The sequence below is a fragment of the Pyrus communis genome, chromosome 6, assembly GCF_963583255.1.
Source record: "Pyrus communis chromosome 6, drPyrComm1.1, whole genome shotgun sequence".
In the NCBI taxonomy this organism is placed as follows: domain Eukaryota; kingdom Viridiplantae; phylum Streptophyta; class Magnoliopsida; order Rosales; family Rosaceae; genus Pyrus; species Pyrus communis.
In genome coordinates, this window is record NC_084808.1 from 15684395 (window position 1) to 15711223 (window position 26829).

The following is a 26829-nucleotide window of genomic DNA, read 5'->3' on the forward strand; positions in this document are numbered from 1 at the left end:
TGGGCAAATTTAGACAACCAATATACTACCACCATGATAGCTGACCTTCCCTTGCACATTGGTAGTCCAACTACAAAGTGTTGGAAAATACTAGTATTTTGGTTTATTTGAATGTTTGGTTTTCTAGGCTTAGCCTGTTAGCATTAAGGTTTTGATTTCTTATCTTTTAGGATTATGATTAATTTATTATAAATAGCATGTTTCTTATTCAGTCGAGAATAAGTTAATCACGATATAGGATATTAGGACTTTATGGCCGTTCCGGCATTCTTATCTATTAATAATATTCTTATTATTTTGTATTCTTATTTGTCCTGCACTCTGAAATTCAGCTTGGTATCAAAACAAGTTTGATCTTAGGGGTTTGATCTGTTTCTGTTCGTATGACTTTGTCGTCTTTGTTTTTCCAGTTTCGTCTCGTCGAATTTTTCTCGTTCTCTGGTTTGGGTTAGACCCCTTGTTTGTAGTTAAAAATAAATAAATAAACAAAAATATCCAGTGTTTGATCTGTCGTGAACCAGTCCTGCCACCCTTGTCACAACAGTCCCGCTGCATCTACTCGTTTCCGCAACCTGTCATCCCCCTCCATATTGTCCAAGTACAGATCTGCTGAAACCCATAAACCTATGTACCTTAACCAACCATGCCTATGCCACCGCCTTCCGACGAACCTAGTTTCGCCTCGTCTGGCACCACCATCTGGAAAAGCCATCGCCGAAGCGCTTGCATCCATAGCATCGAAGGAACCTGCAACCCAGATCCCAGCCCACGCTACTGCTGCCTGCAACCCCAATCTGACCTGCCGATCTGACCGATCCACCACAGCATTGCTGCAACTCTGTCTCGCACCACCGCCACCCGCAATATGAAGAATCTGGATTTGAGGATCCGCCGCCGTGAGCCTGTTTGCTGTCTTCGCCTGTTTCTTCCGTCTTCTCCTTTTCTCGCGTCTGCATAGAAAAAATAAAGAAGGCAAAAAGAGAGGAAAGAAAAAATATTGTTTGTTATTGCGTTGGGCCCACACGGACAAGGGGAAAAAATGGTTAAGTTTGTTTTAGGCCCACACGAGTTGTTAACCTGTTTGGAATTGTTTTGTGACTGTCACTGGAGTGTTTGGAGTGTTGACGGCTCGAATGATAGTTGCTAGAATTTTTTGGCGTTGTTTATTTGTTGGTACAATTGAGATATGAAAATTTCGTTTGTCTAGTGACGGGGAGCATTCATGTGCTTTATTTTCGTACTCTCACATTAGCATGTAAGAATCAGAATCACTTTGCAAATTAAGTCTAGTTTGCAAGTTCGCCAATCAAGTCAAGTCCAGTCAAGTTTACTTGCCTGCCAATCCACCTAACGGAGTCAGTTCGCATCTGCTTGTTTGCAAACTCATGTTGTATACTGCCATGAGTTTGACAGGGAGTTTTGGAAAATATTAGTATTTTGGTTTATTTGAATGTTTGGTTTTCTGGACTTAGCCCGTTAGCATTAGGGTTTTGATTTCTTAACTTTTAGGATTAGGGTTAGTTTATTATAAATAGCATACTTGTTATTTAGTCGAGAACAAGTTAGTCACGATATAACCTATTAGGTTATGTAGCCTTTCCGGCATTTTTATCTATTAATAATATTCTTATTATTTTGTATTCTTGTTTGTTCCACACTCTGATATTCAACTTCCATACTAATGTCAGTCCAAAATTTGTTGAGGAGGGGTTGCAACAAATTAGGAAGGAAATTGGTTTCATATTTATTTTGTTGACAAACCCAATAGAAATCCCTCTTTATAATCTGATGTCTTGATGTCAAATGTCTTGATGTTTTCATATTTGGTTAGTTACTTTTTGTTGTACAGTTGTTATAAATATTTGTGAGAGAGACCCGCCAGCTTGCTTTATTGTGAATTCCATTTCAGTATTTTAGTTTGAATTTCTCGCACCCCTGCACCCAAGCGTCTCGTGTTGATCCTAGATGTATGTTGGGAATGAGGCTTCACATTTAGACTTTTGGTGTATTTTGTTCTGGTACATTTAAAATCTAAACATACCAAAAGTCTGTAGTTTATTTTCAAATGTACCATAAGTTTTAAATATTTTTAAGGCCACGAATTTAAAATTCCTAGACTGCAGGAAATTAGTTGTTAGGTAGCTTAAGTGGATATATATTAGGTACCGTTTGATACGTGGGACGGAACGGAACAGAGTGGGATAAGGCGTTCCGTCCCACGTTTTGTGCGCCTAAAACGGGTGGAACAAGTTGTTCCACGGAATGAGTTTTGGGTGAATTTTCGTTCCACCTCACCTCTCTGGAACGACTCATTCCACATCCATGGAACACAAAACTATAACCTCTCAATCTCCTTCTTCCTCCTTGTTTCCATCCAAGGGCATCTTTACTCCCGCTCCATTCCGTTCCGTCTTGTCCCGTCCGGTCCCGTCTCATTTTGTTCCGTCCCGTCCCGTCTGCATACCAAATGATACCTTAAATACATGAAAAATGTTGAGCTAGCAATTAATCAAAGCATCTTAATCAAATTTTGTAAACAAACAGATATTTAGTCTAAACAAGTTTAAAAAAAATGTAGTGTTGTAAAATCGACGGTGTGTGTGCAGTGGAATAAATAAAACAAGACACAAAATTTACAAGGTTCCTCTACAGTCAGTGTGACTGGAGTACGTCCTCGGGCAGCAGTGGTGCTTTCATTATAATTTGGAATAATAGGAGTACAAAGATAACTCTATGTATTCTCTCCTCTCTTTTTCCTCTCTTTCTCTGCTCTATCTACATTGAAAGCATACGGAGTGCTCACACATCTTTGACAATATGTTCTTCCTTCATCTCCCAAGTCAAGATTAATTTTATGGGCATTGAAAATCTACCAAATGTCTTCAGTTTCTATGTGGGCATTCATTACCCACTATTATTTTCAACACTCCCCCTTGGATGCCCACATATCAACATTAGTTGCCTCGTTAAAATCTTGATCTATTTTTGGATGCTCCCTCTTGATGAGTATCTCCCCCTGATTTCAAATTTTTTAGGTTGATCATTGATCCTGCTGCTTTAGTCTCTTAGCGGTGATAGTTGCCGAATGAGGTGTTTTACTTATTGTTAACTTTCCACAGACTTGTTCTTAAACTGGGTTGGAGGGTCTTCTGCTAGACTTCCTTCAAATGTCTGAATTTACCTATTTTATCTGGAGCTGAATTTGATTTAAGGGTGGTGGACACTTGATCTTGAATCGGACTTGTGATTTCTTCAAAGGCCGTCTAGGCTTGATCTTGAATGAAATTAGACCATGAGGAGCTTCATGTGACAAATGATCTTAGACTTTGTCGGGGATGAACTGACATGTGTTTGTTGTGCTTGTCTCCACATGCTTTAATGTATCATTTTCACTTGCCTTATTTGTTCCCTTTGCAGAAGTGGTATGTTCCCTATTTTTTCCCCATGCATGTGTGGCATCTTCTCTTGTAGTAGTTGCTCACTGATGAAGAAGTTAAATGCAAACCTTGCATTTGAATGGACCATCACTTCTTAGTGGCAGCGAAAGTTTGAGTGGAGGTTCCGACATATTGATTTCTCTGTCCTTGTCTTGGCAAGTAAGAACAAGGACAAAGGAAAGGACAGGGAAATTGCATGATATAAGATACTCTTGCTCTCGTCCCTGATAATATGAGATACTCTTGCTCTGGTGTGACTTGTTTGTAGAGGTATTCTCGGAAATGAAGAAAACTGAGTATTTCGAGATACTTTGTGAAAGTTGCATTCTCGGAGATGTGGAAGAGTTAGATACTTTTCAATTCTGCCTTGCCATGGAGGACAGAGGTTGACATATATAAGGATTTCCCAATAGCAGGTAGTAGTGATGTGTCTTTACTCTTGTCAGCAACTGTGGTGTAATTAGAACAGTAAGATTCACGCGTTTTCAACTTTATCAAAGATCTTTGATAAAGTTGCACGTGATATCCAAGAACTGAGATTGCGCCTGAGAAATGTTGATAGACGTCATGCAGGGAAATCCAGCTTTTGAAATTTAAAAATCGGTGTCTCTTCGATTTTTGAATAAGTGGTCATGTTGCCCCTCCTTTTATAGAGATATCAATTTTGTTCAGAAACACTCAGAAAATTGTTGCCTGCAGAAATTTCCCTTTCTTGCACTTCTGAGATTTTATCTGACTTCCTTCATCATTTCTGAAAATGGTTTGCCCATCTAACATTTGCTTATATTTGAGTCTCAGGAGTGATACAGACGAGCAGCGTCAGGATAACATATGGCGCCCGTCCTTCTCATCTTTTAATGGTCCTCTTACGGTTAGGGACTCTGTGATGAAGAATAACATAACCGCTACAGTGGTAGCCAGAAATCTTCTCACTCCAAAGGAGAACAGAATCCTTTCAAACCGGTTTGATAAGGCGGCCGTTCAAGACTCATTGGCTCTCAGTGTTCAATGTGCGGGCTCTGTATCCAATATGGGTCAGCGCCTACTTTCTCAAACTCACCAAGTTGAATCATTAATGGCTGAGGTTGCAAGTCTTACACAAGAGATTAGAGGGCTCAAGCATGAGAATAGAGTGTTACACATTCTTGCAAATAATTACTCTACGAGCATGAAAAGAAAGCTCGACCAGCTACTAGAATCCGAAGATCGGACTCAAAATGACAATCGGGGCTTCGAGTGTTTATTCCAATGACATCCATTGTCTCAGCTGTCTGGAGTTCCACCAAGTATTGAGACTCCAAATAATCAACTTCTGGTGTCTCCCCCTTCTGGGGTACTTCCAAGTACTGAGGCGTCACATGAGCAACCTTTGTGAAGGCTCCCTCCTATTTGTTTGTTTTAACTCATGTGTATGTAATTTCTCGGAGATATTAATATATAAACTTTATTTCATTCAGTGTATTGTGCTAAATATAATAAAGCATATATTTCACTAAGATGTGGTACTTCTAGACCAAATATCAATTTATCTTTACCCTCGCGAAGATAAATGATCATTCTTAGTGTCTAAATCATTTGAGTAATCAACTCATAATCTTCAATCCATATGATTCTTTAATATCGTAAATATCATGGATAAGATTCGTGTTAGCATATTGTTCAATTCTGCAGTTCGAGACAATATTTCTCTCAACACTTTATAATCTTTCTTGACTCTTCAGGAGTCCCAATTTAATATCATCAACTCTTGCAAGAGATTTTAGTATGTTGCAACAATACCATAATGAAAGTACTCACTAAGGCAATTTATATCATTCATTGGTATTGAGTACATATTTTATGTTTTACCCTTCCAGGGCTTTCTTCAAGCAATTTGAATCCTTTAGGGATTTTCTACATTTTATAACACATTTTCCTTTAGAATTTATACAAAGCAATTTGCTTCCATGTATATTTGAAGGATTTACTTATGGAGATATGATGTGGGCGACTCATAACCCTTCGTATATAATTCTCCATTCATATGAACTCCTTTACAACCTTGCGTCATATCATGTGATGGTATTACAAATGCCCATATGTAACATTCTAGGTTCAACATCTTTTGGCTATTTGTATTGTATCCAAGTATATAGGTCTATTTTTCCACGTTCTTACAAAATTGTAATGGAATTGCCTTTTTCCATTTTGGCCCATAATTTTGTTGATGGAAAAAGAACGGGACTCAATATCACCACAGCTCATTGATGAATTTAGTAGCTACTTGTAAAAACCAAAATTACCATTGGTTATCATCAATCTGTGATCTCATATTCTCATGTGCATGCGCATGCATAAAAGCTTTCCATTTCTTTGGATATCCATTACTTCATCAAGGGCATTACACTATCTCTTCCAGGATAGTCGTAATTTAGAGAATGCGGATCATAACCTCCTTTTGAGCGTTATAAAGCTTGGATTTTAATCTCCACTTCGGGAGTTGAGTCATTGGAACTTATACGTCTATCATGCTTCATGCATGAGACATCAATATTCCCATGTCCGCGGATTGACCTTTTCGGAACAAGTATCCTTGCGGCAACTGTCATGCGTCTGGCATGCGACAGTTATGCAATAGTTCAGTAGTGCCATATTCTTCTTCTTTCGAATGACTGAACCTTTTGAGTTTGAGGGTCTGCCACGCTTCAGGCGTGCAACAGATAAATCATTTTCTGCCATATTATTTTGTCCAACAGAGACATTAATTCTTGTAGGCACATTTGCAGCAAGTATATGTGATTTTATCACTTTCGTTTCATCATTAAATGCATCTAGTATTTGATTTGCATATCGTTGCATCATTCAATTATTCTCACTTCGTTTGTATATTGATTGCTTCATGAATTAAAATAAGACAAATTCTCTTCGTTCTTCTGGAACGGTTTTTTTTCTCATCATTCTTCTGGAATGATATTTGTTCATCGTTCTTCTGAAACGAAGTTATTTTCTCCCCCTAACGGCAGGAAAATTGTCTTATCAAAATGACAGTCCACAAACCACGCGGTAAATATATCCTCGGTCAAGGGTTTTAAATATTGAATGATAGATGATGTTCAACATCAATGCCTAATCCGTAATGATGCTTCATTTCAGTATGTTGTGGCAGTGCAATAGGCACATAGATAACACAACCAAAAACTAGTAAATATATAATGTTTGGCTGATTCCCAAACACGAGTTGTACTAAGAAGTATTGATGGTTGTCAACAGGTCTCAACCAAATCAATAATGCATCATGTAAAATGACATGTCCCATGTAGAAACTTGGCAACTTCATTTTCATCAGCAGAACGCGGGTAATCAATTTCATCCGCTTAATAAATGTTTCTGCTAAACCATTTTTGAGTATGGACATAAGGAACTTCTGGTCCTTATTTAATAGTCTGCAGACTGAGACTCTTATGGCTTTTATTGCAATTAAGTTGAGGCACTTTGGCTCCTCAAACTTAAGGTACTCATCAAGGAACTTCATGTCGATCTTGAGGATCAAGGGGCTTTATGCCCGATCTTTTTGTTTGATGGAACTTCAGGTCCAATCATTTTTATATGATGAGGATCAAGAAACTGCATGTTCTGATCTGATCAAGGAACTTCGGGTCCAGTATGTACTCATCGTAACAAAAAAAGTACAATAAATAAATTAAAGCAATAGGCGGTAATTCCAGCCATAATGAATTTAAGTAAATAAGGCTTGTGACAAGGGCTTTAATTCAGCACCATTCACATAAATCAAAACTTAAAACAGTAGGCGGTAAAACCGTCCATGATAAATAAATTGTTTTAAAGTAAATAGAACTTGTGAAAGGGTTTTAAACCAACACCAATTCACATAAATAACAAGAAGTATCATACCTCCTTTTATTTATTATTTTTCTTTCTTCTGTCAGCACTTATTCAAACCTTATTATTGTTACTTTTTTTATTTCTGCAGCATGGTGCCATGCACCAACAGAAACCATTTATATTATGTTGACCAAATGGTGTCATGCACCATTCAAATCCTTTCATATATATATATATATATATATATATATTTCTGAGGTTGCAGTCAACATTCCTTTTTTTCCTTGTTCACATGTGCCTTGCCATTCCATCAATCCCCCTTTTCTATTATTTTTCTTCCTTCTCTATCTCTGCCAGTCTCGAAACGCAGGGCCAGCTCGGTAGTTATGGAGGTTGCCCAAATTCAATTCAATCCAAAAGGCTACTACAGACCGGCGTTGTTCTTGCATGACCCAAGGAACATGGCATCGTTAAGCAAGAACCTCCCTACAGAGACAAAGATGATAATGGGGTTGACGAAGGCACAAGAGAGGGAGGCATGTGTGGATTCATTCTTGCCATCACCATCTCAAACAACGAAGTATTCATGGGAGTTCTTAAGATTCGTCAAAAACAACGTGATCTGGGTTTCCAAGTCTAATGAGATTCTTCTGGATCTCTGGAAACCAGTTGTCAGGTACGAGTTTTCTCATCTCGTGACGACTTCAGGTCATAAATTTCAATTCTCACCGGAATTCGGTGGGGCGCTTCTGGCGCAGTGGGAGAGACGAAAAATGGACATACATTTTATTCTGTGAGATTTTAGATGACGAAGGTGAGAGGTGGATAGTGCTTTACCGGATTTATGGCGTTGTGCTTTCCACTGACATGAGAGTTTCTCGTGATGATAACATGTTGTAAAATCGACGGTGTGTGTGCAGTGGAATAAATAAAACAAGACACAAAATTTACGAGGTTCCTCTACAGTCAGTGTGACTGGAGTACGTCCTCGGGCAGCAGTGGTGCTTTCATTATAATTTGGAATAATACGAGTACAAAGATAACTCTATATATTCTCTCCTCTCCTCTTCCTCTCTTTCTCTGCTCTATCTACATTGAAAGCATACGGAGTGCTCTATTTATAGAGCAACTCCAAGCACACATCTTTGACGATATGTTCTTCCTTCATCTCCCAAATCAAGATTAATTTTATGGGCATTGAAAATCTACCCAATGCCTTCAGTTTCTATGTGGGCATTCATTACCCACTATTATTTTCAACATGTAGGGAATTCTAATTACTCCATCGGACATTTGCAGAGACGCAGTAAGGTTGACTTAAGTGGTTAGTAGAGTTGACAATGGGCCACAATCTACTCTTGGGCCTTATCCTAAGCTTGCATCCAGGTCCAAGGCCACACTAAACGCAGGCCGAGTTTTAAGCTAATCTAATTTCACCCATAAAAGCCACAGGGTTAATTCGGGAGTTGAAAGAAGCATTGATCTCTGCTGCATTCTTTCACTTTTGTCAACCTCTTTTCTTTTCATTGAATCTTTTTTCAACGCCTTGTACGACGACACGGACAAAAGCAATGAATTATACAGCCTCACTCGGCCAGCAACTGTAATGGTGGGATTGTGGGGCGGTGGCTACTGTGTCAGACTCTTTTAAGCCATTGTGGATGGAGTAGCCTACGACAGATTCTCCGTCATTATAGCATTTCAATTCAATAATACAACAGCATGTATAAACTTTTTCTATAAAATCTTATTATTAGACTACAAAACACCCAGGAGAGGAATGTGATGCTTAGCTATCGATGAACCTAATTCCATACCATACCTATCACCAAAAACACCCAGGAGAGGAATGTGATGCTTAGCTACAGTGGACGGTTGAATTTGCATGTTTTTAATCTAAACATCTAACCGTTCATAAACTCAAATGCACCACATATACCGGTAAGCTGTACAACTCTTAATGACAATGAACATGGTAACGAATTAAAGATCTCAAATCGAAGAATAGAAAAGTTGCACCTTGAGAAAATACCAATAACTAATGTACGTTTCTTAGCGTTGCACCGTCCACAACAAACTGGCTAAGTAATACTACGAACAAAACACCAACCCCTCAAAATAAAGAAAACGCCGTCGTACCTCTAAAATCTTGTTTCCCTAAATTTCTGAAGAGAGGGACCGAAATACAGACAGAGATACAGGCATACAAAACTAGTTTCCTCAAGGAATAGTCAGGTGAAGAAAAAAACACTAAACCCACGCCTCATCTAAGGTTCCGTCCTCTCATGTAGTTTTTGGTTTTGGAGCTCTTTTCCTGAGTTGTTGTCTCTTTGGTATCAATGTCTTCATGCCTACGAAAAAGAGCAGAGCCCCGAAGAATGCCATGTTCTGCAAATCATACAAAGTAAATCAGTAACAATGATTTAGCAGTTTTTTCTTTGGTTTTTCAGCTTTGCACAGCATGCCTCTCTTAACCTATCTTATCACCTAAACAAATTGACCATGGGGCCCCCGATATTAATAAAAAGGGGCAGCCTTGTGCAAGCAGCTTCTAAGCTAAGGGAGGATCCAAGTCACAACGGAGCAACCTTACTCGTAGGCCAATAATCATACCGTCATTTACCAAAAAGAAAATGAATTATCCTCATTCCGTGAAATTTAAATACGACGACCAAAAAAGAAGCAAAATTACATTTTCATCTTGGAGTTTGATCCTACTCACCTTGATTCCAGCAGTTTAAAACTTAACAGAAGTACCATTCTAACCATATCAAATTTTTCCAAATTAGTCGTTTCCTCATCTTAGCATATACACGAGCCGTCAATTTACCAGTAAATTTACGGTTTCATCCCTATAGTTTTTCCCTGGTTGCTCAGTAACTCATACATGTTATGTCTACAAATTTGACGAAATATCTAATTTTAAAATTAAAAGGATAACCTTGTTGAGTCCTAAATCAAAGGGATCAACATTAAAATATGGGCAAAACAACACGTATTAAAAGTGTGAGAATAAGGAAACTTGATTGCTAACCTGAGTAAACTGAAAAAAGAGTTGATTGAATTCTTTCTTCTCGGGATCATAGTTGTAGAAATCATACAAGATAGGAGTAGCAATGGCCTGATGCAGAAGCTGCACAAAAATATAGCGAAACACATGTTTTAGCGGCTAATTATTGACCTACGGGTACAAAAACAAGATCGAGATCAGAGTCTCAGACAACCAAATCACAGTTACAAACCAGCAAATAGGCGCCAATAGAAGAACCAAAGATGAAGAGAAGACCCCCAATGCCCTTCAATGCCACCATGGCTGCCACTAAATGTTTGATCTGCCAATCACAAAGTACAAAAGTCACTTAGGTGCCAACTGAAAACGATATTTCATCAAAACATTAACAAGTAACTGAACTCAAGTAATTAAACTAAAGTAGTCTCTTACTTCAATTTGTTTGGGCACTTGCACACCAGTGTGAGTTGACAGATGATTCGAGAAAACGTCGAATTTTGGTCTCAGATATTCGGCTGCGGGTCCCCCGTCCACGCCAAATTCATTGAACCTATAAATAGAAACCAACTGTAAGCATATGAACTGTCTCATCAAAATCAAGCCTCATACAAAATGAATGATGTGAACTCATAACAATTAACAAGTATCCATTTTAGATCAACAGTCCGACAACGTAACGTACTATCGTAATTACTAATCTACATACCAAATAAATGCAATATGCTTAAATCATATCGTTTTACAACTCATATTCTTCAATTAACTTGGATCCAACTACGAATGCATCACCAAAACTGAAAAAAAAAAAATTGATATAGAAAAACAAATAAATGGTAGCAAACAGCAAATTACATTAAAAAAAAATAAAAAAAATCCATGCATGCATGTTTGATGAACTAAAATTATACATCAGATATTGCATAATTTAAACTACAAAAAAAAAAAAAAAAAAAAAAAAAAAATTAAAAGAAGAAAATAAAAAACAGGGAGGGGAGATAGAGATCTGGGCTTACTCATGCCAAGCAGAGAGGAAGAAGACAGAGGCGAAAAGAAGGCGTCCAACGAACGAAACGAAAGCCATGGTCGGATGCCTGTACGAGGAGAGACCCAACTCTCGATGCGAAGGAAGGAGGAAACAAGTAACTCGGACAGACAGGGCGAGTGCGATAAGGGCGGAGTAGATCTAGGGAACGACGTCGTAAAGCGGGCGACAGATGCACGCGTTCGAAAATTTAAAAGAGTAAAGAGGTGGTTGGTTGGATTCGAATATCTGGTACTCTCGGGAGTATTATAATGGGGTGTACTCGTGGCTTATTGGTGAAAGTTTGGGGATCCGCGGGCCTACGCGTAATTCGCTAACCGATCATTTTGGTTGGATTTGTTTGTCTGTATTGGGGACTAACGTGGCGGTTTTGGAAAGAGTGTGTGAGCGTTGTTTTACATTTTTGCCCTTGCAATGTTATGAGATTTAAGTTAAAGTGCTCTTCGCCAGGTAGTTGTTTTGCATCTTTCATTGCTTGCATTTACTTTTGGGATAACAACATGCTACCCATTTTGCCCATTTAGATTTAGCGGTTTTCAAAATGGGTTACGGAGTTGTCATGATGTTTTGAAGTTGTATTTATGTTTTTTGGGTGTTCGGCATTACGGTAGATAGGAAAATTCAATGACATGATGATTATGAACTTCATTTTTTTTTTTGTTGATGTAGATGCCGCATTTGCATCAGATAAATAAAAAAGTAATCATTGAGTTTCTGATTAGTCTTTGTCATTGCCTCATATGATCTAAGATGATAACTAGTTGCACAGCTTTGTCATAATGGTGCAAGTGTGGCTTCTATAATGCCACATCAACCACATCATCAATTTAACTGAGGATCGTACAAGCAAACATAGAGTAGAAATTGATACCATTATGAAGACAACCCTTGAATTACCAATATAAGGAGGAGGTCTCGAAGATTGCCTTCACGGTCCAGTCGGGTCACAGAGAGCAATTTTTTTGTACATTCAGAATACGGGTATATAATGTTATAATTTGCTCAAACTATAACACGTGAGTTTTATTTACTAATATACTCTAAAAGTATGACATGTTAATAATATTGTCTACTTTTATTATAAAACGCAAAATGGTATAACGTTTAATTTGTATTTCTAGAACTTATAAAAGTTTCACCACCAGAAGAAAAGGAAAGTCGTTTACAAAAAAAGAAAAAAAAAAATTTATTGAAACAGAAGACTTTGGCAAATGCACTGCATAGATTGGATCCCGACAATTATAATAAGATGGAAAGTGAAAGGGGCAAAAGGAAAACATTATTTGAAAATAACGGGCATTGGTAGAATTGTAATTAAAGAAAGGAAGCAAATGCGTGCATGTTTTCCATTGGATCTGGATTATTCCATTATTCAATTCCACGACTCATCACGTATATTGTTTCTTTTCACACCCTCTCCCAGATTTCCTTTTCCTTTTTGGTTTTGTTACTTGAATATAATATTACATAATTATTCAAATTGAAAATCTAATGCATCTGCCCACATCTCATGACCTCATGCAGCAGCTGTAGTCATCAGATGTAGATCAAGGCAAGTCAAATGATCAGGGTTATTGAGTGTATTCACGGTAAAAGTTTGATTCTTTATTTTTTTTTAATTAAAAAAAAAATTGTAAGAAGAATATTACCTATATGCTCCGCCAAAATAAGTATAATTCAAATAATTGTTATCCCTCCTTAAGAATGACAACATTATATCATATTGGGTTTAGGGTTTAGTGTTCGAGGCCTAGCTTAAATTTGCCATTGTGATCCTCGCCTTTATCTTTAAGTGGGAATTCCACCTAGTACGCTGGCATGACCGATTGATTTTAATATAGAATTAGTTTGTAAAACAAATTTGGACACAACTTTTGTTGGGTTTTAAAAACCAAAACCAAAACTTATTGAAGCCAAACCATTAAATTTGTTTCAAAAAATAAAATTCAGAAAGTAAATTTTGTTCAATAAACAAGTGATAGGGTCAAATAAAATCACTTCTTGTCAGTTGTCACACAGTGAACCATGGTAAGTCGGGTCAAAGTCCACGGCCCTTGTCCGGTTCGGATTTGGACTATCCAAGGGAACCGGGCTTAAAAATTTGCTTCTTTAAATAAAGAAGCCGAAACAAAACGACCGCCCGCACACCAACCCCTCGGAGAGTACGAACCCCGTCGTTTTCGGCACTCTGTCGTCGCTTCTTCTTTCTCCTCTTCTGCACAAAACAATGGGTTTCGTCTCCTTCCTCGGCCGCGTCCTCTTCGCCTCCATCTTCATCCTCTCTGCTTGGCAAGCGTAAGCGCTCTCTCTCTCTCTGTCTCTCTCTCTAGATCTGCTGTATTAGGGCTTCTCTCTCTACCATACATGCTTACTCCTTTAACTTGTTTACTGTTAGCTGATTTATTTTGCTTTACTTCTCCGATTTAACTTTTGTAAGCATGTTTCCGTTGGTTTTTTTTCTCAGATTTCTGATGCCTCTGCATAACATGTTGTTGTATATGTGTATATATATACATCTGTGTGTTTGTGTGTTTGAAATTTTCGAAGTGAGATTTCAGTAAAAAAATATTGTTTTGTAAGAAAACAATTCAAGTGTTCTGGGTTGTTGTTACGACTTACTGTTCGATTTATTAGTGTTAAGAACTGACTGAGATCTATTAATCTGTGCTCAGTTTCCAAATCCCGGTTGTTTTAATTAATCTCGGCACGTAGAGAGAGTCAGGTGGTTGAATGAATTGTGAAGTTCTAGTAACCTTTTGTGTTGTCTTATGGAATCTTGATTAAGCATAATTTTTTCCGACACAAAACGAACTTATTTGCGTATCTGTGAAGTTTGGTTGGGTGCTTCTTGTCTGGTCTTCTGTAAATGAACTTTGGATTTCTTTTGCGACAGACAAGGATGTGGGTTTGGTGGAATTGTGTCTAACAACTTATTTTATATGTGTAGAATCTTTTTTGGCTCCCTAAATGCTGGTTTGGTTGAAATGTTGATTCAAGTGCTTGTTGTCGTTAAAAAACTTCCATGTGTATATAGTTGGGATCCAGTTTTCCGGTCTCGTTTGTTTGTTTTGGACGGAATAATTTCCATGTAGAGTATGGAATGGCACTTAAGTTGTTAAATTTAATTTCAATGTGGTTTCCATTTTCTCTATGGCGGTCGTAAAAAGTATTGTTATTTCTATACTTCAAGACCCCCCACCTTCGTATTCCTCAGCACCAGCACACACATATGTAAATTTATTTATTTGTGGATATTAGTCAAGGAATTGGCCATTGAGGTGCTCTGACCAATGTAGAGTGAGGAGGTTTTTGACACGTGCCAACGTTTAACTCACAAAGAAAAGAATGCAAGATAAAAGTTGTTACAGTTCCAGTTTATAGTTTGTAACTCCTCGCATGAGTTTTCTGCCCTGATATTGTTAAGTTTCAGTATCTTCAGGCGCTTTACCCGTTGGTTTGCTGTTGTTTTAACTTTTACATATTATTTACAGCCTTGATGCGTATCCGTTTGTATGCTATATTGCAAGAATTATGCACGACTTTGCTAGGCTTGTTGTTGAGATTGTCAAAAATTCTGTTGCACTTTGATGTGTTTAAAAATTAAAACAATATCATGTTCCTTTGTGTTGATGGCACATCTGTATATGTAGGTTTAATGAATTTGGTGTTGATGGTGGCCCTGCTGCAAAGGACTTGGCTCCCAAGTTTAATGTGTTCAAGAAAAATTTGTCTGCTAAGCTAGGGGTTGCAATACCGGAGATAGACGTAAGTATTTTTATTTCTTTCTCTGCAGTTTCTCCCTTGGATTCTATGGTCATGTTGCGCATTCGTAGTTTGATTTTTGATATGGGAATTTCTTGTACAGGTAAGACATTTAGCTGCTGGTGTGGTAGCAATGAAAGGGCTTGGAGGACTTCTATTCGTACTTAACAGTTCCTTTGGAGCTACTCTCCTGGTTAGTATTCATTTTTTCCAAGTTTCTGATCAACATATTAGGCTTTTGAAAATTATTGACACATGTAACGTTTTTCTTTTGTAGCTTCTACAATTGGCGATTACCACTCCCCTTATCTATGATTTCTACAACTACAGTCCTGAAAACGCCAAATTTGGCATACTCCTAAATGAGTTCATGCAGGTTGGTATACACTGCGTATTGCTTTATATGTTTGTTCATCGTTTATCAATATTCCATGTGAGTGGCAACTTAATCTGCTGAGATTCCATTTTCTGTGTTGCAGCACGCAGCGCTTTTTGGTGCGCTGCTGTTCTTCATTGGCATGAAGAACTCAATCCCAAAGAGGCAAGTCAAAAAGAAGGCGGCCCCAAAAGCCAAAACGGGTTAGAAGTATATCAAGGGGGTAATAGATCTTCAAGAAGCGTTTAAATTTTAGGTTGTTGAAGTTGCTGCTGCTCCCCATACTTATGACGGGGAGGATAAGTATTCTTATCAACACTCTTGTAATTTTATTCGAATGTTCTTTGGTAGGATTCATTACTTTGATTATTCCCTGTTGTGGGGTTCAGAAACTCTGTTTACTTGAAGATCTGAATTGGTTGTGGCCTGGTGGTTTTCCTTTGCTCACAAGTCATACAATCTGCGCTTACTAAATGAAGCATAAGATTCAGAAATCGCCGGTGGTTGCGTTGGGGTCCGAGTGGCAGTGAGTGAGGAATGAGGGAGGTCAGGGATTGCTGACTAAGGTGAGTAAATGGTTTAGGGTTTATGGACTGTGGTTGGGGGAGTTATTTGGTAATGGTCCATTATGATCCAAGTTGATGGGGGTTGGTGTCGTTCCCTCTGTTAAAAGTGTTCTAAAAATGTCTACGATCGAGTAAATAGCTTTACGAATAAATGGATCAGATCGAATTGGAAAATATAAAGAATTGAAAAGGTTATGTCTTTCGTTATCTTTTTGTGGAAAACCATTAGGTATTAATATGTTAAGCAACTGTAGCTCGATGCTTAAATAGTATTTCTCTCCATAAAAAAATCACAAAGAAAGAACAAATAGAGGAGGAAGAGCGGGGCCTCGATGCTTAAATAGTATCTCTCCATAAAAAAATCACAAAGAAAGAACAAATAGAGGAGGAAGAGAGGGGCCGTGATGAGAGAGGAAAGGAAAAGAGAGGGAGATTTTATTTTCTTTACCGTTTTTCTTTTTATTTATTCATTTTTATTGTGTTTAGAATTTTAAATTTTTAAAAATTAATAATCTACTACTAAAAGAAGGATACACTCTTATGTGTGGAAAATCCATCTTTTTATTTTTTTCTCAAATATTTGTTTTTTAATTTTTTTTAATGGAAGAAGTTATTTGTTTTAACGGGTTGGCACGTATCCGGCAAAGAAAAGGGATTGCCCAGTTAAGCTTTTATCTTTTTTAACTTTTATTTTAATTATGGTAATTACTGTTTTATCCTTATCTTATTCTCATTTTATTAGTTTGTGTTTTCTTTATGTTAATGTATGGAAGGACAATTTTGAAAAAGAGGTCGACAAGCAATGTTTTGTTAATAAATAGTATTGATTGATTGGATAAATGGGTCTATACAAATGTCACATCAGCATATAAAAATATTTTTGATAGGATTGCAAAGCACGGCTAGATTGATGTGTGACACTCATATTCAAATACATTATTAATCAAATTTATATTTTAAAGACCATCATAGGATAGTTTAATTTCAGAAATAATTTGTGTTAAAATCCATAATTTTATATTTTTAATTTACCGGAAGAGTCAAACTTGATACGTAAGAGGTTGACAATGACATATTGTCCATCCTAGTCAGCTGATTAGCCCACATATGTAAATAATCCATCAATTAACTTGACCACAATTAAAAATGACCTTAAAGTGTCAATGAAAAAAATTGTGTTCATATTGGCAAAATTAAAAATAATAAGATGGTCGGGACTTGGCAGATGAAGAGGAATAACCTAAACTTTTATCATATGTGCTATTGAAATAGGGTAGTCACATAAATCAAAAGTGATATTAGGTCAAAATCAGTCACAATAAATGTTTTTTTTACCCTCTAGTTAATTTTTATTAAATTAGGTAAAACATACTAATAATTATAAATTTTATAACTCCAAAAATCCAATTGGAGAAAGAAAAAAAAAAAAAAACTTAACTAACAACTTGTTATGTTGTAATGTTTTATTTATTTATTTATTTTATTTCATTAATGTTGTAATGTTCTAACCAAATCTCAATCATGGCAATACTTAAGAACAGTTTGATAACTATTTCGTTTTTCATTTTTTATTTTTTATTTTTTTAATTAAAAATTTGTTTGGTAATTAATTACTTTTTTTTTTAATTGAAAATTTGTTTGGTAATTAATTACTTTTTTGAGTTTGTTGAAAAATTAGCTCCGGTTTCCTAAGATATTAAATCGGTCTGGTTCAGACCAGGCTTGGGTTGAAATAGAAGGTTGGCCCGTGACGACCCATTTTCCAGACCCAGAAATAAATAGAAGAAAACAAGAGACTCACCGTAAGCAGTGAAACACACAAAGCGAAGCAACATCAAGGAGGCGAACCGCCATTTGAAGCTCCATGGTATGGACCCTCTCTCTCACTCTCTATCTATCTGTCTATCTATCTCTCGTTGTAATTTACACAGCTTGTGCCTTGCTACTTCCCAGGATTACCTGAAATCCGTGGTTCCCTCACAGCTGCTCTCCGAGCGAGGATCCAATCTGGTCATCATCAACCCAGGTACTTAATTTCCCACTTTTTTACAGCTCCATTCGATTTTTCAGCATAAACCCATCAAAGTTTACAACGCAAATCGCAAAACCCACATCCCCATTTCAAATTTTAGTCACTAATTTTGGTCCTTTCAATTTTGGGTTGTTGTTGTTTTGGGAGCTCAGGTTCTGCAAACATCAGAATTGGCCTTGCTTCGAAGGACACCCCTCTTAATATTCCACATTGCATCGCATGGCACACCACGCAGGAGCCCAGGAGAAATGTTCAAGACCAGGTTTCGTGTTGTTCCTTAAACTTTACGTACAATTTTAGTGTTTCGTAGGGTTCGGTCGCGATTGATTGTTGATGTTTTTAGTTTCTTTTGGATTGCTTTTGGGTTTCAGCTGCTCAATACTCAAGTTACGACTACGCAGTACATGGAGCGGGAAAAGGCCTACGATATGGTGAGTCTATGCGCATTGCTTTGTTTGATGCGTTAACTTGTTAGATTTGTATTTGGAGTTTGAATTTAAGCTTTATTGTTTCTGCCATTTTGAAGATTGCGTCGTTCTTGAAGATTCCGTTTATAGATGAAGAGGTTGGAAATAATTCTTACCCACGCAAGGTACGCATATTTTCTGCTTGAAATTAGCATTGTGTTTGTTCGTTTTCATACAGATAGTGCGCTATGCACCTTCCCTACCAATGTAAAAGGAGCTTGATCTTTATGATTTGGACATTGGTGATTATGTGTTTTGTTCATTGAAAATGAAATGATGAAGCTGATGTGCAGATGGGACGCGTTGATGGACTTAATCCACAGAATAGTAGAAAGGACACATCATTTGATTGGACAGATGTGTACCAAAAGGAACCTAGTTCGTCTTCAGCATTAGGTCATACAAGAGTCCTTGTATATCACTTGTTCTACTTTTCTTGATTGTGTGTATGGACATTTAACTTGATATTATTCCACTGCAACCAATATTGTCTTATTTGGCACACATTTCCTCAAATAGTCATGTTAACTGTGCAGAAAGTTCAGAGAATAAAGGCACAACTAGCGAGTCTTTAGGCCAGCACAGAGATGCAAATACTGAGGAGCTTGGCTCTAGCAATCACAAATACAAAAAGGTCATCTATGGTGAGGAAGCACTAAAAATATCCCCCATGGCACCATATACCTTACATCGTCCTATACGTAGAGGTCACCTAAATATTTCGCTACATTATCCCATGCAGCAGGTACAGTTCCTGTTTTCATTATCATTTTAACTCAGAGATATGAATCGACTTTGGTTGAGTTGCCATTGTAGAATTTCAACTTCACATGGGTTCTGATTACATCTTCTCCTAAGAAATTTTTGGGATGACATGTGACATGTTTCATCACAATAAATTGAGAAAATCTAGTAATTTAAACTTTTATGCTTTAATGCATTATTCAATACATAAAAGTAAAAGTTTCTAATTTTCATGAGATACTGAATCTCATTTACATTTTGCATGTTTTGTTAGGTACTTGAAGACGTACATGCTATTTGGGATTTTATTTTGACAGAGAAACTGCACATCCCTCTACATGAAAGACACAAGTATGCAGCTATGCTCGTCCTTCCAGAAACATTTGATAATCGAGGTACTCAAAATTGTAGTCTGTTCTTTAGATTGAGAAATTACTGCTTTGCCCTCACATTTGTCTGTCTTAGTCATTGGACTTCCATGGCTATAAGTTTTTATTTCAAAATTTGTATCCACTGCCATTTAGGATTGCCAACTGTTTCTATTTTTTAGAAATGTATTCCTACTTTATCTAGGTATTTTTCTTCGTCTGTTTTAGTGGAAATATTTGCTAACACAAGGTGAGTGCTACACGATCTGCAAATTCTTTTACTTGATGAATGATGTGTGTCAATCAGAACTTATATGGATAACCGTAACTTTATGTAAAGAATTTTTTTCCATCTCACTGAAGAAGAGGGTCTTCCTAAGTATACTAGTGACAACAAGAAAAATTCATTTAGAACTAGCCTGTTTCAACTTGAAGTTCGACATATCCTTCCTCATTATCCAAGTTGGACATATCCTTCCTCATTATCGGTTTATCCTATAAGAAAAAAATGCTTTTATCAAAACCCCCGTTTTGCATCCTTCTCAAAGAGCTTATAAGTTTCGTTGAGCTGATATCAATTTTACCAGGGGACTACACAATTGGATATAGAAATGTTTAGACTGCTATTACTGAAACAACTTGTTATTATTGTTACAATACGTAGTGGTGATAATTTGCATATCATGTTGTAGTTTGTAGCTTTCTGTTCATAACGATGTCCTTCTATCTAATTGGTGTTATCTATTTAAAGGTCTCTGCTAGTTGGTTTTGTAATGCCTTTCCACAAGGAAGTGTGAACTGTGTTTTCCAATATAGTAGGTGGCACTGCAATTTACTTTACAATGTTTATCTGACACATTAGGTGTAACTGTAGGGTGTAACCATCTTTATCTAACTTTAAAGATAAAATACAACTTCACCATTTTGCCTTGGATTTATGATTCATCTCACACCTGTTGTGCAATCAGTAGTGTCTTTTTATGTGAAACGGAAAGCATGTCAATGTACTAAATGATACATCCTTTAACCATAACAACAATTTATCATACAGTTTATACTCCCTTGCGCTTCTGTGATTTTTTTTATTTATCTTGGCCTATTCTAATTCTGATTATGGAAATTTATTGTTCGCTTGAATATATAAAAACATTGCCTTGGGAAACTATGGTCATATTTTATAATTTGTCATTTTCTCCAAGCAGAAATAAAGGAATTGTTGTCAATAGTCTTGCGTGACTTGCGTTTTAGCTCAGCAGTGGTACATCAGGTGGGGAAATTTTTTTTTCTGTATAAATCTATGCTCAATGAGATAATGCCACAATTAGAGTTATCATTTAACTTTTCTATTTTTTCTCAGTGCTATTGACAATCTTTTTCCTCAATTGATGATTTCCTATTTTTGCAGTACAAATTGTTGTGTGTCGCTGACTCTTCATGGTCTCACCTTTGTACATGATGATTTTATTGTGTTCGTTACCACAGGAAGGTCTAGCTGCAGCTTTTGGGAATGGATTATCAACAGCTTGTGTTGTTAAGATGGGTGCTCAGGTGACATCAGTTATTTGCATTGAGGTAACTGCCATTTCCATACCTTCTCTTCCCATCTATTTAACATAAAGAAAGAAACTCAAAAAGCATAAATATATCATTCCATACAGTCCCTGCATATCTGTTCATGCTTTCAGAACCAACATGAAAAAAATGCATGCTTAGTTATTCAATTAGAGGCATTTCCTAAAATCACTTTTGTATGCGTGTGTATGCATGTATGTATATGTATTGGATTTAGCAAATGAGTGTGCGTGTGTGTGAGCTTCAATTAAGGGATCCCTCAAATGAGGTTACTTTACACTGTCACTGCCATCTCTCTTTTCTTTCGCAAGTGTGTTATTACTTTTAAACATCCTTTATAAAATTTCATGCTGAATAAATAAAAGAAAAACTAACTCCTTTTGTAGCTTTTTGGTCTTATATCAATAGCATGCTGAATTATGCCTAAATTGTTAGAGTTGGTCTTCCACTTATGATAATGTATCGCTTGTCTCTTCTGTTGTCCAGGATGGAGCAGCTTTACCTCATACAGAGAAAACTTTACCTTTTGGTGGAGAGGTGGGTTCTATTTTAGAATTTCTGAAGTTTTGACTAGCTAGTAGCTACAAGAATGAAATAAATATTCTACCCTTGTTTCTGTAACTGTTGCTCATCCATGTTAACTAAAACCCTAAAAAGATAATGTTCACACTCAGTAGCTGTTTCTTAATGATGCAAAGCTTGAAGTCTTTATTTTTACGATTCATCGCATGATTCATATCTTACTCTTCATCACACTTGTTCTTTTGCGTATTTGCGTCTCAAATTTTTCTTCTCTCTTGATGGTGATATATATCATGTTTTATTCTTTTGAATTGGTATGTCCTTCAAATTCCTTCAGTTTGTGCTTACAATGTGATGGTGCATCAATTCCTCTTTAGCACATCAGCACTGGGCTAATTCTGCCATCATGTATTTATTCCACTGCAAAGGCCTTTTAGTTCTTCTTTGTTAACTTGCTCTCATCTTGTAACCTCTTTCTTTACCTTTTAATTTCCCGTTAATGAAATAAATGTTGATTTAACAAGTTTCATTTTCCATCCAACCTTTTCTTTGTGAAGTTAAATTGTATGTGTATTTTTTCAGGACATTTCAAGATGCCTTCTTTGGACTCAAAGACATCATCAGACATGGCCACAAATTCGTACTGACATGTTCACCAAGCCGATAGATCTCTTGATGCTTAACAGACTAAAAGAGTCTTATTGTGAGATTAAAGTTAGTTCTCTTACTTGTTTCTTGTTTGGTCTTGGATTTTCTATGTAATGTATCTTCTGTCATCTGCCCTAGCTTCTTTTAGTGATACATGATTCACGCCAGTAATACATGCATGCATATACATATGGACAAGAAGTCCATCTGAGGAAAGCCAAAAGATGCTTAAAAGTACCAAAAAAAAAAAAAAAAATATATTATTACAGAGCTCCCGCTAGTCTAGATGAATCGGAACATTGGTTGTAGACATGACGTCCCAAAGAGAGGCAGGTTGAGTATCACACTATCATGCTAGTGATGATTCTCTTAAACTAGGTTATACCTTCAGTAATGTTGTGTATGATGCCATCTAGATTTTTTTGGCCACCCTACACTCTAGTGGGGTTGTATGTATGTATAATATTTCTGTGTTCAGTTTTCAATTAATGTAATTATCTCGTGAGGACTACCTACAAGACAACGCACACATATGTTATGTCTTATTTCATAACTTTGATCCAATAGGTGGTTTTCCTTTTTATAAGTTTGTTTTCTCCCCCTGTATGTTTTGTTTGAAAAAAAAAAAAATTATTATAAGTAACGAGCCAATCATATTTTCTTTCCAGAATATATGAAGATCTAGTATACAATTTGAGGTTTCACAGTGCAATGAACAGTTAAAAGAAAGCTTTTCAGGTCATGGTGAATCATCTATAGAACACAGATGTGAAGCTAATTCTCTATAACGTAATCATATATTCAGGTCTGTCAAAGTCCCTTCATGTTGAAAGAAGGTTTATTAACATGTGCTTGATTTAAAAGGCTATATGTTAGTAATTGAATTGAATGGAGTGTATGGCCAAATAGTGTAGAATGTGTTGGACAAGGGTCCTTTACCTTGGTTCTTGGGTTTTGCTTTTCAAATTACTTAGTTTCCTTTATACAGGAGGGGGAGCTTGATGCTGTTGGTGTAGTTCATTCTTATGAAGATGGCATGCCAGCTGGATCTCATAAGACAAGATTAACTGCTCTCAATGTGTGTCTCTTAAAGTGAATTATAGCTGCCTTAATCCTAAAATATAACTTTCAGGGAACAAAATTTATTATAATTTTATGTTGCATAGGTCCCTCCTATGGGTTTGTTCTTCCCAATGCTTTTGGTCCCAGATGCATATCCTCCACCGCCGAGTGTTTGGTCAGTAATGTTTTCCAAGCTAAACTTCTCTGCAACATTATAATAATTGGGATAAATTAGTCATTCTTGATAAATATTGGATTGGTTAATTGCTTAGGTTTCGTGACTATGAAGACATGCTAGAAGATACGTGGCACATGGAATTTCCCAGAAGACCTGAAATGTCAGATGGCTTGTTTTCCAGCATGAACACCGGGTATCCAATGTGGGACAGCTACCCAGCTTTTTCAGCTAAACCAAAGAAAGAAGAAAAAATTGGCCTTGCAGAAGCCATAACAAGTAGCATTCTTTCAACAGGTAGGTTTCTAGAGTGTCACTTACAGTGCTTTTCTATCTGATACCTAAGCACCACTTGGTGGTTTGTTGACAGGACGTATAGACCTCCAAAGAAAATTGTTCTGCAGTATACTATTGGTGAGTTTGTCACTTAAGATATACAATGTGTTTCTATATTTGCTTACTTGGTGTAGAAATGAAGAAATGAAGAAATGACCTATTTCATGTTTTAGATTGGTGGAGTGGCTTTGACAAGAGGTCTTGTTCCTGCAGTGGAGGAAAGGTCAGTTCATCTTAAACAAGCCTACTTGTTTGATTAATATTTGTGATTATGGTTATGCTTATGATGTTCTAATACGGTATCAGAGCCAGGTTCGCCCACTTGTGAATCCCAACAATACACGTGTCTATGTCACCCAATGTGTTCTCCATGTGTTTGCCTCGAGTATCGCCACACGTGAGGGTGCATGGAGAGTTGTCTCACATTGGAAAGTTAAGGAAACCTTGAATGGGATCATAAGGAGTATGGTTACTCCTCCCACTGCCAATTGGTTTTGGGTGTAACCTCAACATCCTTTAGAGAAACCCACCAATGTGGAGTTTGATTCCTTGGCGTAGAGTTTTGCTAAGTTAGACTTGTGGTTTATGTTCATAAACTCATAGCTTAGGCAATTAAGCTTCGTGTTTTCACAATGCAAGATGAATAGTAGTTGTTGGGATGGCGAGTTTTTAGTTCATAGGTCTCAGTCTCCATGCTTGGAAAAGTTGTTTGCTGTGTGCCCCTCTTTACGTTGACCCTAGCACAACTTTCTGCTGAATTTCTGGTTTTAAGTACACACCAATAAAATTGGATACTTATGCGAGCTTGATATGCCCGTGTGCTTATTTAATAAAGGCTATTGAATGGGGATGGACCGTTCACGCAAGAGATACAGACACCCTTATAAGATTAAATTATCATTCTCCTTTTGGCAGGGTTTTACATGCAATTCCTTCAAATGAAGCGATTGATACTGTTGAGGTTAGTTTATTACTTATATCCTCGATGGTTTTAATCCTTTTCTTTTTTTTTTCTTGTAACCAAAATAAACTCGACCATAGTTTTTCATATGTGGTCTATATCATGTTAAATAGGTCTTGCAATCAAGATCAAATCCAACTTTTGTACCATGGAAAGGTGGTGCGGTAAGTCAAGCATCCTCTACCTTTTTAATACATAGTTGTATGCATCTTATGTAGTTGGTGATTGTAGGGAGAAGGTACCGTTTTAGTATATACTTGTGCGCTTGTTTTAGTTGTCTGTCTGTGGCTAATGGCATCCACCAAACGTGTCTTTTGCTGGTTGCACTTTTCATCAAGTTACCAACTTAGCATATACTGTGCTTCACAACAGATTCTTGGAATTCTTGATATTGGTCGGGATGCTTGGATACATCGTGACGACTGGATTCGCAATGGGATTCACATTGGAAGTGGGAGAAAGTACAAGGACTCTTATTTTCTTCAAGCACAGGCAATGTGTTACATTAATTCGTAGAAGGTGACACCTGCTCTTAATTACATGAACTTAATTGAAGATGCTATCGGCTCCCTAGTAATGTCAATGTTAGTCGGGGCTTTGGCAGTTAACCGACTCTGTAACTTATTTAGTCTTTCAGACGAAAGCATTGGGTGCCCGTAAAGAGGCAATGCATCTTTCTTTTTACTACTCTAAAAGCGTTAATCATTTTCCTTTGTTAAAACAAGAGTAAATTGCCATTTATCTCAACTTAAATTACTAGGTAGCTGCCAGTATGCCCTATGAACTAACCTTCAAGCAATTTACTTGTTAAACTATTAGGTAGCTGCAAATTGGCCCAAGTTTATGTAGTTTAGGGTAGGGGCCAAATTGGCTTAAAATTTCACTTACTCCAGTCCCACATCGATGAAACGAAAAGGGGCGAGAAAGGACGTGGTACAAAATGGAGGCGGTGGGGATATTCTGGGGTTTAAAAGGGTCAGTTGGCTAAATATGCCACTCTCACCCTTGATTGGTGAGTGCCGTATGGATATCAAGACATATGGCTGACATAATTTGTGGGAGCTCCTAGGGTTGGCTCGCTTTGGCCCACCCTCCATTTTTATTACTCACAATATTTTTCACACTTAGAAATGTCCTTCGATGATTTATTTAACAGACATCCTCTTTTCCCTTCACAAAACAGTTTAACATCCGTATCGGCTACGAAAGTTGTTCTTTCATGCCTTCAAATCTAAAGTGAAATTTGAAGGTTTGGTTGGAGATGTTCTTAGAAGCCTTCGCCAGTTAGATAGATCTCTCACGTGCTCAATGCACCATATGGCAATGATTCTTACCAACCACAAGCAAGTGATACAGTTTTTTATTTTTTATTTTTTACATTTTGTCTTCTCTCTCCTCTTAGTTGTACGGATCACAAATAAAAGACGCTATTAAAACTGTGCATTGAATGCAAGCGAGCTTCTCTACAATATGACTCAACAAGTCATTTAAATCAACTAGTTTGGCAGGAGTGGCCTTGTCACTCAACTCCTTGGCACTACCAAGTGCCAAACGTGTCCCATCCCCTCTAATTATGGGCTCCCAAATAATAGACGTACACAGATTAGACAGCTTGTAATTCATAATCTATGATTAGTATTTCAATTTGATTTCAGGAGGAAGGCAATCCAATAATACAAACGGGGAGGCGATTCTTTGGTGGTCTAAAAAGTAATATATTTAAAGCATCTCCAATAGAAATGTCAAATGTCTAAAACAGGAATCAAATTCCTGATAGAATGCCATGTGGTAAAATTTGAAGGCATGATGAAACCCTATTTGGCATGTCAAAATAAAATGTCAAATTTCATTTTTATGGTTGATATTACAAAATAACATTTTGAAAAGTCTCTTATTCCAACCGACTAATGGAGATGTCAAATCAAAA

The 26829-nt window shown here is 37.0% G+C and overlaps 3 protein-coding genes and 1 non-coding gene across 4 annotated transcripts; 3 read left to right on the forward strand and 1 right to left on the reverse strand.

The window, feature by feature from the left end:
* Nucleotides 1-9220: 9220 nt before the first annotated feature.
* Nucleotides 9221-11529, reverse strand: LOC137737465 (uncharacterized). The gene is made up of 5 exons (XM_068476952.1): nucleotides 11283-11529; nucleotides 10702-10819; nucleotides 10502-10591; nucleotides 10294-10392; nucleotides 9221-9647 (listed from the first exon to the last, which is right to left on the reverse strand). Exons 1-5 carry the CDS (start codon nucleotides 11348-11350, stop codon nucleotides 9543-9545), a joined length of 480 nt encoding a protein of 159 aa, XP_068333053.1. The 5' UTR covers nucleotides 11351-11529; the 3' UTR covers nucleotides 9221-9542.
* A 1919-nt stretch (nucleotides 11530-13448) lies between these two features.
* LOC137738419 (uncharacterized) lies at nucleotides 13449-15856 on the forward strand. The gene is made up of 5 exons (XM_068478055.1): nucleotides 13449-13606; nucleotides 14962-15076; nucleotides 15177-15266; nucleotides 15351-15449; nucleotides 15553-15856. The coding sequence occupies exons 1-5, from the start codon at nucleotides 13539-13541 to the stop codon at nucleotides 15655-15657; spliced, it is 477 nt and encodes a 158-aa protein (XP_068334156.1). The 5' UTR covers nucleotides 13449-13538; the 3' UTR covers nucleotides 15658-15856.
* A 1903-nt stretch (nucleotides 15857-17759) lies between these two features.
* LOC137738418 (actin-related protein 9-like) lies at nucleotides 17760-25643 on the forward strand. Its single transcript, XM_068478054.1, has 20 exons — nucleotides 17760-17882; nucleotides 17969-18041; nucleotides 18200-18309; nucleotides 18419-18478; nucleotides 18574-18639; nucleotides 18808-18910; nucleotides 19051-19259; nucleotides 19533-19653; nucleotides 20829-20893; nucleotides 21109-21198; nucleotides 21685-21735; nucleotides 22303-22434; nucleotides 23357-23446; nucleotides 23535-23605; nucleotides 23703-23902; nucleotides 23976-24019; nucleotides 24115-24164; nucleotides 24857-24902; nucleotides 25016-25066; nucleotides 25275-25643. The coding sequence occupies exons 1-20, from the start codon at nucleotides 17880-17882 to the stop codon at nucleotides 25416-25418; spliced, it is 1779 nt and encodes a 592-aa protein (XP_068334155.1). The 5' UTR covers nucleotides 17760-17879; the 3' UTR covers nucleotides 25419-25643.
* Nucleotides 25644-25870: 227 nt separating this feature from the next.
* LOC137738536 (U11 spliceosomal RNA) lies at nucleotides 25871-25998 on the forward strand. The gene has a single exon (XR_011068979.1). It is a non-coding gene; the product is annotated as a U11 spliceosomal RNA (small nuclear RNA).
* The last annotated feature ends 831 nt before the right edge of the window (nucleotides 25999-26829 follow it).

Bases quoted from the DNA above. Each gene is read 5' to 3' on its own strand.
- LOC137738419 (XM_068478055.1), top strand. From the start codon at position 13,539: ATGGGTTTCGTCTCCTTCCTCGGCCGCGTCCTCTTCGCCTCCATCTTC. The intron at 13,607-14,961 runs GTAAGCGCTCTC...CTGTATATGTAG, and splicing joins ATCCTCTCTGCTTGGCAAGC to GTTTAATGAATTTGGTGTTG. The intron at 15,450-15,552 runs GTTGGTATACAC...TCTGTGTTGCAG, and splicing joins TCCTAAATGAGTTCATGCAG to CACGCAGCGCTTTTTGGTGC.
- LOC137737465 (XM_068476952.1), bottom strand. From the start codon at position 11,350: ATGGCTTTCGTTTCGTTCGTTGGACGCCTTCTTTTCGCCTCTGTCTTC. The intron at 10,393-10,501 runs GTTTGTAACTGT...ATTTTTGTGCAG, and splicing joins CTATTGGCGCCTATTTGCTG to CTTCTGCATCAGGCCATTGC. The intron at 9,648-10,293 runs GTTAGCAATCAA...TATGATTTGCAG, and splicing joins TCTTTTTTCAGTTTACTCAG to AACATGGCATTCTTCGGGGC.
- LOC137738418 (XM_068478054.1), top strand. The intron at 19,260-19,532 runs GTACAGTTCCTG...ATGTTTTGTTAG, and splicing joins TACATTATCCCATGCAGCAG to GTACTTGAAGACGTACATGC. The intron at 22,435-23,356 runs GTTAGTTCTCTT...TCCTTTATACAG, and splicing joins AGTCTTATTGTGAGATTAAA to GAGGGGGAGCTTGATGCTGT.